This window comes from Thamnophis sirtalis, unplaced genomic scaffold (assembly GCF_051295495.1).
Source record: "Thamnophis sirtalis isolate CommonGarterSnake01/CBP01778 unplaced genomic scaffold, rThaSir2_p1.2 scaffold_1, whole genome shotgun sequence".
Classification (NCBI taxonomy): Eukaryota; Metazoa; Chordata; class Lepidosauria; order Squamata; family Natricidae; genus Thamnophis; species Thamnophis sirtalis.
Window position 1 is genome coordinate 57,785,387 of NW_028261381.1, and position 14,037 is coordinate 57,799,423.

At 35.1% G+C, this 14,037-nt stretch overlaps 1 protein-coding gene across 5 annotated transcripts in view; it reads right to left on the minus strand.

The window, feature by feature from the left end:
- Nucleotides 1-1,744: 1,744 nt before the first annotated feature.
- The window catches only part of MAP3K2 (mitogen-activated protein kinase kinase kinase 2), a 65,928-nt gene continuing 53,635 nt past the window's right edge, over nucleotides 1,745-14,037 (minus strand). For 4 of the 5 annotated variants that reach the window (XM_087712357.1, XM_087712374.1, XM_087712351.1 and 1 more), the window contains 3 exons: nucleotides 12,132-12,261; nucleotides 10,163-10,340; nucleotides 1,745-8,673 (listed from right to left, as the gene is read on the minus strand). In XM_087712357.1, coding sequence (XP_087568483.1) covers nucleotides 8,448-8,673; nucleotides 10,163-10,340; nucleotides 12,132-12,261 — 534 coding nt within the window. In that variant the 3' untranslated portion in view covers nucleotides 1,745-8,447. Of the gene's footprint in view, nucleotides 8,674-8,704; nucleotides 9,517-10,162; nucleotides 10,341-12,131; nucleotides 12,262-14,037 lie in introns of those variants that run through there. The other variant, XM_087712363.1, reaches the window with a different exon arrangement.

Here is a 14,037-nt window from a genome sequence, read left to right on the forward strand (position 1 = left end):
ATTTCATTTTGTAATTATAATAATTAAAATAGAGTTGCTTTGCTCATACACAGGATCATTTGCCAGGTGCACATTTCTCTGCAATTGTATGACGATTTTCACATGATCAAAGGGGAATCAGCATGATCAGAGCTGTGTGAATACTGCACCATTTCAAGTATACCATCCAAATAGTAATGGTCTTCACTACACAATATGTCCAAAGGTCTGATTAGTATAATGGATTATATGAGAATAATTTGCCCTAGAGAGATGATGAAACCAATGATTGTTCTGATAGGGCTTATATATCATCCTCAAGTACAATCTAACGTAGTGGGTATATGTAGGATATACTCAATATATCCATTATAGAATATAACTCCACAGTTATATTGGAGTCCAATGACAAATACAATATATTTAAGCCAATGTTTAAATTCATTAAAAATATTTCTTTACTTTTGAAAAGGCTTCATATGAAATTTTAGTCTATATTATAACTGCAGAATTTTTAATTCTGAGCTAATTTTTCTACTTTCCATATAAAGCTAGATTTTGGATAAGTACCTTCATTTTCCTTTAAGGGATATATCTACCGGTACTTTACTTTCTGTACCAGATTCTCTCTCTCTTCTGTTTCAATTGGAATCTACATATTTAACACTGAACTAGAGTTAGCTCAAGCTCCCAAAATAGTATAACCAGTAGTACCCGGGATTATAAGGCTTGGATTCCAAAAAGACTGCCTTTTAGGACCCCAGAACACATTTAAATATCCAAAAGCATGGTGGGTATAATTGTGAGATATTACTGCTGAAGGAGCCACTTGGATTGCATGTGTGTCTGAGAGAGCCATAGTAATAAATATATCCAGCACAACTTAGAAATCACAGGAAAGTTGCTAACAGCCACTAAACTAGATAAACAGTGCTTTTGGCTGTACCTAAGGAGTATAAAAGCTTTGGTTTTCAGCAATTTACTAACATATACATAATAAGTACACAAACAAACCTGTACTGGTATGTTGACAGTAATACTTTTGCTTAAAAAAAACCCTCACCTTAGAGATATACATTCAAGCATAAAAGTCTGTACTTCTCCATAGGTGTAATAAATTTCATTATATATATATATATATATATATATATATAGTTGTTCGGGTTTTCTCCCGCGTAGAATTGGAGATGTCTTGGCGACGTTTCGACGAAGTCACATTCGTCATCTTCAGGCTGCTGCTGACTACTTCAGGTTTGGTGTTTCCAGGAGTAGTGACACCAAACACCAAACCTGAAGTAGTCAGCAGCAGCCTGAAGATGACGAATGTGACTTCGTCGAAACGTCGCCATCTCCAATTCTACGCGGGAGAAAACCCGAACAACTAGAAACCTACATACTAACACCCGCGAAAACCTCAGAAATATATATATATATATATATATATATATATATATATATATATATATATATATATATATATATATATATATATATATATATATATATATATATATATATATATATATATATATATATATATATATATATATATATATATATATATATATATATATATATATATATATATATATATATATATATATATATATATATATATATATATATATATATATTAGATCCCAGTAAGGGTATGGCTAGCTGATGAGAGCTAAATAGCTTGAAATAGATCTATACTAGTCTCCCTTTATTTATTTATCAGCACACACAAAAAAAAAAACCACACACACACACACACACATATATATATAAATTTTTGATCAATTTTCTTAAATGCCAGACACTGCTGCAAAGTTGGTTGAAAGTGTTACTGAATTCTACATTAAATCTGGACAATGGCAGGAACAAGATTTGTCCTTATTAAAGCTACATGGCACTAATAGAATACAAATACCTTATTTGAAATCACATCTGATTTTCCTATTCAAAACCAATACTGTCGCTTGCTTTAAGCAAATACTTTCTTAAAAGAAAGCACCACTAAAATCATTCTCAGTTCACTTGAGCTGCTGATTATTCCAGAATTAAATAATTTGCATGTATATGTTATTGCAGAATTTACCAGTTCTAGGGTTAAGAATAAAGAATATAATCATATCTAAATTTAAGTGCTATTTGAAATGAGTGAACTTGGAATATTTTTAACAGCTTATTAAAACTAATAACATACTTGGTTGGATAAAGATTTAACATACTATCAGTATTTTTAAAAGCAAGGCTTGCAAGTCTATATATACTTATAACTCTGATAAAAAATATTGTTGTAAATACTCCCTAGTTAATTTTAAAAGGAAAGGGAAAATTTATTATGCTACTTAGTAAGTGGTCCTATATGATTTGAACCTTTTCTGTAATCAATATGTTAAGAAAATAAACTTAAGGCATAAAGGCACTCAGATGTCTTTGAATGCTTTGTTAGTATAACAAGAACATTTTAATCCAATGTGTGTAATCCATACTTCTTAAAAATTAAGGAGTAAAGCTTATTTTAAAAATTAAAATTTCATCAGGGAGACCATCATCTTTTTTTAGATTTTAGGCTTTCTAATTTATCAAAATATCTATTTTCTTAATCCAAATCCTACATATCTGAAGGTACTGGTCAGACTTCATGCCAAGCCTCCCTGTCACTTTCAAATTCATGAAAAATATCAGGCGTCAAGATGTAAATTACAAATAAATTCACCACATTAAAATGTTTAATTTAATTTGTGGTTTAGAAAAATGATTGTTGCATGCTACGTGTATTTATGTCTGCTAGGAAGCTAGTGCTCCCAAGATCTACCTTTAATGGGTACCCCATGTCATATATGAAAAAAAGAAATGAATATTTGGATTTATGATTGGCACATTTATTCAGGACTATACCCAGAAACATAGCATCTTAGTATGATGCATTTTTCTTTCTGGATTTTAGTTATGCTTCACACTGGGTTTGAACCACTGCAGTTTCAGAAATGATTTATAATGCAGATGGGACACACATTAAATCTTGCACAAATGGGCTGAAAAATAATATACTAAATTATTTTTGATATACCAGAAAAGGCAGCTACACAATTGTCTTCATTTTTAACACAAATAAGGACATGATTATGTGCTATATGTAGCTTATGTCTACTCAGCTCTGAGGGATATTAAATTTTCCCTTGTGTTTCCAGTTTCTTTTTAGAATAATTATTTGAATGTGACATATTCCCATACCATTTTCTCATAATCATTTTAATAATATAAAGAATATATAGCTTTTGTTCCATGATCTTATATGTTTATACTTTTGAAATTCTAAGACTAAAAATAAAAGGTTACAAATCACTGTCAACAGACACAATTGGTATTGGCAAGCTTTGAAGGATTCTAAATTATCACTTTAGATATTCAGAAACGTAAGTATTTTTATATTAGTGTTTTAGTTCTAGCTTAATTGATATATTTATTAGAAGTTTCTAGTTAGAAAACTTTTGCCTATAATCACATAAGCTGTCCCCAGCCTCATTTGATGAAGTCCAAGGAAAATGTAATTAAAATGATCAAAATTTGGCTTGAATTGCAACAGCAAGCTTGCTGTCAATCACTATGGTTTTGTTTTGTAAACTTTATTTACAAATTCATATCAAAACTGGATGTGTACTTCAATAACTTCATGCCAAATTGCTGGGAACTGTCCCTTGTGGCTTAAAGGTAAATCATTAATAACTGAGCTACCTCCCTCCACTAAAGCTGGTATTAGAAGTGATTGGGAAACTTCTTTATATCCATCCTTTTTTTGAAACACTTTTATATTGTCATTGTCAACACAAAACACAATATTAAAAGAAGGCACAGCTATCAGTCTTACTCTGCTGTTGTTTTTTTTCCCCTTTCTCCCTCAGCCACACTATGGATTTGAGGAGCACAAAGTATCCTGCAATCTGGGCAAGTTATCTACAATTTTGGACTCTGCCTACTTTCAAGATACTTCTTTGGACATTACAAGATTTTATAATTCTTAACTTGCATTAGAATTATATTTAAAGATCACATTATTACCTTTTGGTAATAGAAGTACTCAGACTAAAGTTATGCAAAAGTTTAAACAAGGCACAAAATAAAATGGAAATGCCATCTGCATTTTATGGGTCCCTAGTGTATCTTTAGCTCCCTAGAATAAAAATAGCATGGATAGAAATCTCCCATGCTACTTCAAATATAAACACACTTAAAATATAGGTTTAGGGTCATTGTAAATTGTTCTGTATAGAAATTATATGTAAAATATACACAGCAGAATAAATCTTATAATTCAGTTATTTTGATAAGGAATATATTTTAAATTGCACATAACTTTAGAAAGGCAAAGGGCTATTGTATCACCATTTTTCCCCTAAAGCAACTCCTACACTCATCCATATTCCAACAACTTGATCACAAAATTATTCCTGTTCAGAATATATTAAATTCTAATTGTCTAAATTTCTGGGTTTTTTTCTAATTTATTAGCAAAAAGTATTGTCTCTTACATTTCTTGTTCTGCATGAATTTAAGCCACCTAATATATATTTTTGCTCCTTCACATAATACTGAGTGCTCTCATACCTATCTACTCCATAGAATTTTATCCATTTTAAGGCCTTATTACTTTCAAATATTTTAGAGCTGCAAATTTCACATTACTTCTGTATTTCGGGGATTCACACATTCATGAGTTATTCTTATGCTTTTGTTTAATAAATTATCAAAAGAAACTAGCCTTTTCCAAAGTTCAATTGATGTCAGCACTTTCTATTTTGTATAAAAAACATATTTCACATCCCAATCAGGGACAAGAAGTCAAGTTTCTACATAATCACATTTACCCTCTGTCCCAGTTGTTACCACAGTATCCTACATCATGTGAACATCAGACCTGTTGATAATCAGGTTAGCGCTGTGCCAGACTCCTAAAAGACCTTAGTATGATAACTAGCCTATGATATGACATGTCATTTTTGATGATACCTCAGGCCTCCAGACCTTCTAGCAGTTGCATAAGAAGGCCCTCCTCTTGGAGGGCCTCTGGAGCCTCAGAAAATCACACAAGAATGCTCTCGGGTGATTTTTTTTTTAGGCTTCAGGGGCCCTCCAAGAGCAGGGCTCTCTTATGTACTTTCACAGGATGAGGAGAATCTAGAGGAGAGTCAAGACAGGCCTCTCTGACTGGGGAAGGAGGGGAAATGTGACATGCCACCAAAGTCAATGTTGGCATTTTCTGAATTTTTGGCATGCCGAGCCAATTGCCCTCGCTGCCCTAATATAATTTTAAGAACTCACTGCCCTAAGCTTCTAAACTCCCAAAAGGCATGGTGGGATAAAGCCGATCCAAGAAAGATTGAATTATAGCAGAAAAGCACCATAAACAGGCTATTATTTACATAGTGAAAGAGCAAGGAGAGGCAGCCAGTGATTCTATTCCAACAGTATCAGTTCATGTTTTACAGCTGAAACAGGACTTTGTATATTTGTTTAAAAGTATAGCTGATTAGTGTTGCCCTTTAAGCTAGAAATTTCTGGATGGAGCTTGATTCCTGTCTCCCTGCAAAAAATAATTTAAGGCTCTGCTTCAGATTTGGAGGGAAAAAAATCCAACAACTTAATCCAACGCATATTTACTAAAAAGAAAATGTATCCCTGCATTCAGTGTAATTTATTCCTTAATGCATTTAAGTTGTTTTAGATACTACCTTCTGAAATAAGTGGAAGGTTAAATTTGGTCTTCAAAATAGTCTGCACGAACAAATATTTTCATTCAACAATTTTGAACTGGTGCAACAGCGCTGTTCAGAGGTCACCCAGAGGCTGCAATGATTGTCTGACTGCTAGATTTTAAACATTTCAAAGCCCTGTTAATTGAGAGAGCACAGAACTTTGGTAAAACTATTAAATATACATATACACTTTGATAAATGTGGGAGGAGGACTTCTCTTGTTGTCTCTTCTTTTAGTCTACTTGAGACCAAGTGTTGGAAATTTTCATGTTTTACATAATTTGCATAGCTACAGCTTGATGGCAGTTTAGAAAATTTAGACTCTTACAGAGCTTTCTTACAGGGTCCAGAAAAAGACAGCCTGTACTCAGATGTAGGATAACACAGCTCTGTACAGAACCATAACAGACTGAAGGGTTACAGGAAAGGAGTCATGACGATGATGATTCCTTTTTACATGTTATTTTAAATTTTAAGTACACCTTTAGAAAAATAAACCCGACCTCCTTATAGAAACATTTCTGTTACTTTCAAAAGTCAAAAATTAAGACCCTTAGAAAACAACTCAATTAATAGGTTGTATATTTTAAAAGAGGATTTGCTGCCAATTTTGTTCAAGCCACATTTGCTTCTCCAATTTAAATTCTCTTACAACTATAGACTAATGCATAAGCAATATTCCATGTACTTTTAACAACATATGGTCAATTTCCAATAACAAAAGCCCTATTTAATGGCTGCAGCTTATTGCTGCAATCAACGGGGCAGCAACACCACCAAAATGTATAACGCTAGGATTATTATTTGTACAATTCTTTGGTGGTTGTTGGTTTTGGGATATTAAGATTAAAAGATGTCCCTAGTTCTATAAAAATGGAAAAAATACATTTCTATTTATTGGTGATCTGGTGTTGAAATTACATTTTAGTTGGGGAAAGACTATATGGATCAGGGCTGCCTATTTCTCTTCAGCATGTCTAAGAGATGCTTTCCAAAAGTACAGGCTTTATCTATCTGAACTTATTTTAACAATAAATAAAGACGTAAATTCAGGTTACCAAGTCATGATTAAGGTGCCAGGAGCATTATGTAAGCATGAATCATAAATCACATACACACTTTTATATTGTTGTATATGTGGTTTATGATTCATACCTATGTAACATGTTTTATATGTCATTGTTGGTCAGGTTTAATAGCATCATTATGGTATCTATTTATCTTCATATAATTTGACTTGCTTTGGACATTTTGCAGAAAGCCTAGGAAACAATTAATAGTAATGTTTACAACACCACTCCTGGAAAATGGAAGCATCTTTCCCATTTTCCAGTTATATTATTGTTTGGTGCTAGATATATCCTAAAGGGCCAGCCAGCAAACATATATTCTACAGTTCTATTGTTAATACATGTCCAAATATGGGTTGAAACAATTGGGATAATAATCCCAAATCTGATTATTCATTTATTATCAAATCAAAAGTAAAACAACTAAATAAATAAATATATTTAAAAAAACAATTGGGAGTGAAAATGTCTTTTTTTCAATTTGTATTATGTCTTCCTTCGTCTTCAGCTGTAACTGAATTATATGGTACAGATACACATGGGAACTTCCAGATCTCATTCTACCAAACTTGCTTTTCCAACGCAAATTAATAAGGCATTTGCAACCCACAAAGATAATTCCCACATGGTCAGCCCAGTGCAAATTAGCAAGGAGATTTGACAAATAAAATATGCATCTCAGACACAGAATTCAGTTCAGCAGCAACAGAAAGAGAAACTATATTTTTGACACTCTGGGCATTTTTCTACATTAAGTACTTTATGATAAAACTCACAGTAGAGAGAAAAAAACCTGGACCTTATAAAATATTTTAGGGAATCAGAAGAATAATTGGGACAGAAGAAAGAATATGGAACGTATTCTTAATTAATATGAACAGAATTATGTTGCATGAAATAAATTTCATTCTACCCATTAGAGACTCCTCACAGATCAATTCTTTCCAACCCTGAAAATCAGTTTGTTGCATGATACGTGGACATTGTTTAACTTTAGAGAAGTCTGATACTACAGCAATCTGTTTATCTATGATTCTGGATATACGACATTAATGCACTAGCACTATTAAACAACAGGCTTCTTATCTTCAAAGCAGAAAACACTTATTTGGTTTACATTTTTGTGCTAATATGATGGTTTATTTTCCAAAATGTGCCTTGCTCAGCAACCTGAGATTCTAGCTTCTAAATGAATTTCCAGAATCACAGATGAAACTTATTTCAAAGCTCAAATATAATTGAGAGTTCTTTGTTATCTATTTATACACCGCAACCACTGGATATATACTGTTTTTCTGAATCTGCTAGTGACATGTATATCTTCCCAGCTTTGGGAGTTAATTAGCAGTGCTTGCCAAGGGAATAGAGATGGGGAAGTCTTATACATGATTCCTGATGGTCCAAATAAATTCTTTACCCCCTTAAATAGGAATGAATATGTACTAAAGTGCTTTATGCAAACCACATCAGTACATTACTGAAACAAAGGAGATTCTAAATGGGAAAAAGTCTGCATTCTAAATATGCAGAGAGATCTTAACAATTTTATATGAAAGAAAGAATCAAGAGAAATAACTTCTCCCTTGTCTTTTTTCAACTCTGTATAAAAAAAAGTGCAGTAAAAAATGCAGTAGGTGAAAGGGATTGAGGCAGGCCATCAGTGATAATGTGCAAATGTATGTCTCAGCAGTTCATCTGCAGATGGTCGCAACTTAGCCTCAGTAAATATCCGCTTTAGAAAATCCCGACCGTGGTCTGAGACGTGAGGTGGCAGCTGGGGATTGGTTGGCTGTGTGGCAATTTTAAAAATGGCAGCCATTGCTTCAAATTCTGCCCAGGGTGGCTTCTCAGTGAGCATTTCAACAACTGTACAGCCTACACTCCTGCAACAAGAATGAAAAGCAAATTAAAATTAAGAAGACTATCTGGAAAAGGTAATCAAAGCATAATGTATGTCCCATCAAAAGAAAAGCTTTTTATAGCTCTATATTAGTTTCTGTTAAGATTTCATTTGGGTGCAGACAAATTTGTTCTTTCAATGTTATCAAGTTCATGTTTCTACTGGAAGAAGGGGGCAGGGAAAACAAAAGTGAGGCGATTCAACCAATTTATTGTTTTCATTACAATGCCCAGAGCATTCATCACTCTCCTCATCATCCCAAAACGGTAGGAATAAACAACTAGAATACAGAAATAAGCAGGATTTTTTTTAAAAAAAATTCTCTGCTTCATATTGCACTGGGACATTGTTAGGGATAAAATCCCATTCACCAAACAATTAGATCCAATCCTATACTAGCACAATTGTTCTGAATTTTATTCAGGTAAATTTAGTCATTTTCAATTTGTAACAATTATTCTGTTTTTTGAAAATCAGAGAAAGCTGCACCCAGTTTAAATACTGACTGCTCTATTTTGAGTTTCCTCTAAAGCTCCAATAATTGAAATATAATTTTACTACTAAACACATGCCATAAAAATAGCTTCTTCAGAATTTATAGTAGGAAAGACACTCACTGAAAGGTAATAAGAACATTTATGTCTGAAATTTTTTTTAGTAACACATTATTATTTCTTTGAAAAGCATATTATCCTATTTTCTTTAAGGTAATAATCCTGCATCAAAGGCTATGCCACTTCTTTCTTCAAGTTACAATTCTCATAAGGCATACAGATTTTGCAACCTGAAGTTTGTTTCATGGTTTGTATCAGCCAGTAATGAAAAACTATAGAAGGAAGCAGACTCAGTTAGATAAATAAGGTAGTAAAATTGGTGTAACAAGTATGAATAATGGGCATTCCTATAAAATGGCATGACCAATATTTTCTACTTTCTAGAACACGGGCAAAGCTGTTTATAGAAAGGAATGCCCGCATGATGACCCCATAAAACTCCTGTGGACATCACTTAAAATGACCTAATGTAAATGTCCTCCTCGGTTTGGCTTAGATAAACCTACAGAGATTGTTTGTCAACTTATGGAGACTTTCTAAATTGCCAATGATTAAAGATCTTTCTCTCACTTCTCTATCACTTCAGATGGCAATGTCCTAGAGGTATTGTTTAACATTTTTCTTTGCCTTAGAAAGTTCAATGGTAATTAAGGATTTAAACCTATATTAAGCATTTTCTGCTCTACTGCTCTACTAAATTTGAGTGTTCGTCATGCACAAATCAGGGATAATACCAAACTGCTGATATTTCAAACTGAAGTTGTGTATAATTTTTATAAACCAAATTCTGGTCTCTGCTGTTAACAATCTCAGCCCTAATCTTAATGCAACATTGTGGATACATTTAGGGGCTCACAAAATAATGCGCAAGAAATTATTTCCCAATTCGTTCCAGGTAAAAAATAATATAAGACTTGCCAAATATCTGCTTTTCTTCCATATCCTTCTCCACTAATCACTTCTGGACTCATCCAGTATGGAGTTCCTGTAGCAGACTTCATTCCCGTACCAGATAGACAAATTGTTTGAAGCCGTTTGCTGGCACCAAAATCACCCAACTTAACATTGCCTGCAGAGTCACGAAGAATATTTGCTCCTGAAAGAAATATAAACAGACTGTGTAATTGTCCCCACTTTGGATTAATAACAGCTATTGCTGTGTAATCATACAGGGCCAATAGAATCATACACAAAATAAGTGCACTTTTTGTTTAATTGATACTGCAATTTAGTGTACAAAAATACTATATGTAGACTGAATAATTCAGTTGGTATCTGAAATAAATATGAACGAATCATGTAAAATTGTATGTATATACTTTTAATTAGAGCTCAGCTGTTAAACAAGAAGTTAAACCATGACTCAAGGAATCATAGTGGGCAATCTTTCCCTTAGTTGTTAAAGAGCCAATTCAAAATCTGAAAGCACAGACATTTCTTCAACTTTGACACCTCAAATACTAGTCTAAACAGTGATTCATAATCACACTATCATTTATCTGGAACACTGTAATGCGATCTAAATGGAGCTGCCATTGAAGATCATTCAGAAGCTTCTATTAATCCAGAATATACCAATTGTTGGCAAGTAATAATCGACATGAGCATTAGGTCTATGCATTGACTCTCCACTGACTCCTAGTTATTTATTAAACTTTAGCTCAGGCTATCAATTGACTGTCAGTGAATAATAAGTAATTTGCTATAAAACATCCATGGTACAACTGATCAAAATTAAAATCATAACATAAAAATCTGTTTCAACATTAATAAACAAATAAAAGATGGTTCTTTCTAATTTCAAATACCTTCTTAAATAGGAATTTAAAATGTACTAAAACTAATCAAATGGGGTGGCTTGAATTTTTCTGGTTAAGGGTTACATGTGACAGGAAAAAAACATCTTTATGCCTCCATCTCCAACTGGTACTTAATACTTCAGCAACAGGCTATGCAGATCTTTAGGGACAAAATTTGCATTGTGAATTGCACAAAGAAGGTAGCATCAGACCTACAAGGTGGGCAAAACCAAGCAACATATACTGAGTAGACCTAAAACTACTTTTATTCGAACAGCTACCATAATATAATCTTGCAAGTCTAATGTGTTTCCTTCCCTCCCTCATTTATCTTCATGAAAGGTTTTCTTGAAGTGTTTTATTCGTCCCATTTCATGTACAGTTGCAACTTGTACTCCAGCCACAGCTGGACAAAACTTCCCAGGCCCCCACCACAGCTGTCAGCTCTGCTATCTTTGCTATGCTCCACTAAGTTACTGGCATCCTGGCAATTTGGGGGGGGGGGGGCAGAGAGATAGTTACTGGCAATTTGGGGGGGGGGGGCAGAGAGATAGTCATTTGGGGAAGAAGTGGAGGAGGAAGTAAAGGTAAAGGAGGGGAGAGAATGGCACTGGCAGAAACCAGACATATGAAAATTGGACTAATCCAGATGGCCAAGGACACCTGGCCTGGGAAACAATGTGCAGCCCTTTCAAGATGTGCCTGGTATCAAATTGGTTTCCAAAACATTGCACCAGGATGCTATTGAACCCTGATGGTCTGGCGAATGGGAGTGGGGAACACTGCAACCAGTAATCCTTAGTAAAACTATTACTTCAACCAAACGGAATTGGGCTTGCTGCTTGTTAATCAATATTGTATTATAACATTACTATTGTATTGTATCTATCATATCATATATTAACCATTTTTCTAACACACTCACTTGAAATATGTACTTATTAAGTTTTGAAAAGTGCAGGAAAGGTCTTCAATAAAATGCTATTTTTAATAGTATACCAGGAGAAAAAGGAAACCAACTCTTCAAGATTTAGGAAGAAATATTTACAATTCAACAAGCACATTTATAACAATGCCCCCGTCAGTACCTTTAATATCTCTATGTACAATCATGTTACTGTGCAAATAGTGAACGCCTTCCAGGATCTGGCGAGTATACTTCCGAGTCACATTCTCTGTGAGAGCACCATATGCCTTCAACTGATCTTTAATTGAGCCCTATAATGAAAAAAAGAAACTTGCTATAGTAAAAGATCTTAACAGAAGTTTTCTAGAAATCCACCATATAAAAGTTACAGCACTTAAAACACTGATTTAATCCACAAATAGTTATTTTTATTTATTTGTATCCCGCCTATTATTTTTACAAATAACTCAAGGCAGCAAACATATCCAACACATCTTCCTTTTTCTATTTTCCCCACAACAACCTTTTGAGGTCAGTTGGGTTAAGAGAAAATGACTGGCCCAAAGTCACCCACCTGGCTTTCATGGTTAAGGCTGGATTTGAACTCACAATCTCTTACTTTCTAGTTTGGAGCCTTAATCACTAGAACACACTGATCTTGGAAATCTTTCTCTATCTCACCTTAACTTGCAGAGCACTAAATCCAGCCCACCAAGTGTGCAACTTCAACTTAGAGAAAATAGGATTTAAATTTTAAATCCAGATTCTTTCTGGAACGTATATCTTTTGATTCATACTAGAAAGATAACAGAATGCTGCAAGTACCAAACTTGTTTATAATATTAAAAAGAATAATCTATATAAATAAAAATGTAATGGTTGTTTATTCAAAATCGCTAATCTCCGAAAGTTCTTCACCGATTGCTTTGAAATCTTGACACAACGTTGCATTCGAATACGGAAATGTTTTTATATACGTATATTATATAGATGTCACACCTGTAACAGGTAATAACATGATTTTTTATAAAAACATGCTTTTTTTGAAAACCAGCGCCATCTGATGGACGTAAAAACAACACATGCTATACTAAATATTTCATGATTCCATTTCAATGTTTCCAATTGCATTGTTATATTGAATTTTCATAGATTTCGATTTATTTTCATTTTTATTTAATTATTTTGTGTGACATTGCATTGGAATTGAGCTGTGTTGTTTACCATAGCATTTATTTAGTGAATATAGTATATTCGGAACAGTTCGGCCTCTCTCCAGCTTCGTCCTGACGGTCCCTTTATATATGTGGCTGGGCTGTGGCTGCACCCTTTCCCCTTTCCACCCCTCCTCTGACGAGCTTCGGCCATTTCCGCCAAGGGGAGCCGAAGCCCTTCGTCCTCCCCCTCCCCTCCCGCCGGGCCTTTGCTGTCTGCAGCGGGGTGCCACCTGTGCCATCCCTTGGCCGCCTCCCCCCGCCCTTAAGCCAGCCTAGCCCCGGCCAGCCCAGCGGAGCTCCAAAGGAGGCGGAGCATCTCCTCAGCCCAACCGGCTGCGCACGCTCTCCACCTCCCCTCACAGCGAGCCAGCTATGGCCTTGCCAAGGTGGCGCCAACGGGGCGGCAGCGGTGGTGTCAGCCTGAGGTGCAGCGGGGCTGGGGCGGCCCCTGGGTGCCCCGTGAGGCAGCACACCAAGGACTTCTCCTCCTCCGAGATCCTGGACGTCTCACTCTCCTGGGCCACCGACTTGGGGGAGCCTGAGCACAGCTCCTCCGAGGAGATGCTCAACAACTTCCACAAGGCCAACAGCCCCGGCGCCCTCTCCCCCAACCAGCCTCGCCCGGCCCAGCAGCACCGAGTCCTAACCAATGGCAGCACCCATCTGCCGCCCCACTACTCCCAGACTGGGCCACAGCAATGCGTGGCCGGGTACAGCTAGTAGTTAATAACTTAAAATTATTTGTTTTGTTTGATCATGCTAATTTCTTTTAAGCCTCAGATATCCCCTTAGCAACCTATGATCAGCCAAGCTTATTTTGACCAAGATATAAATATTTAATATGATGCTTCATACTTATGTAGAAATAAA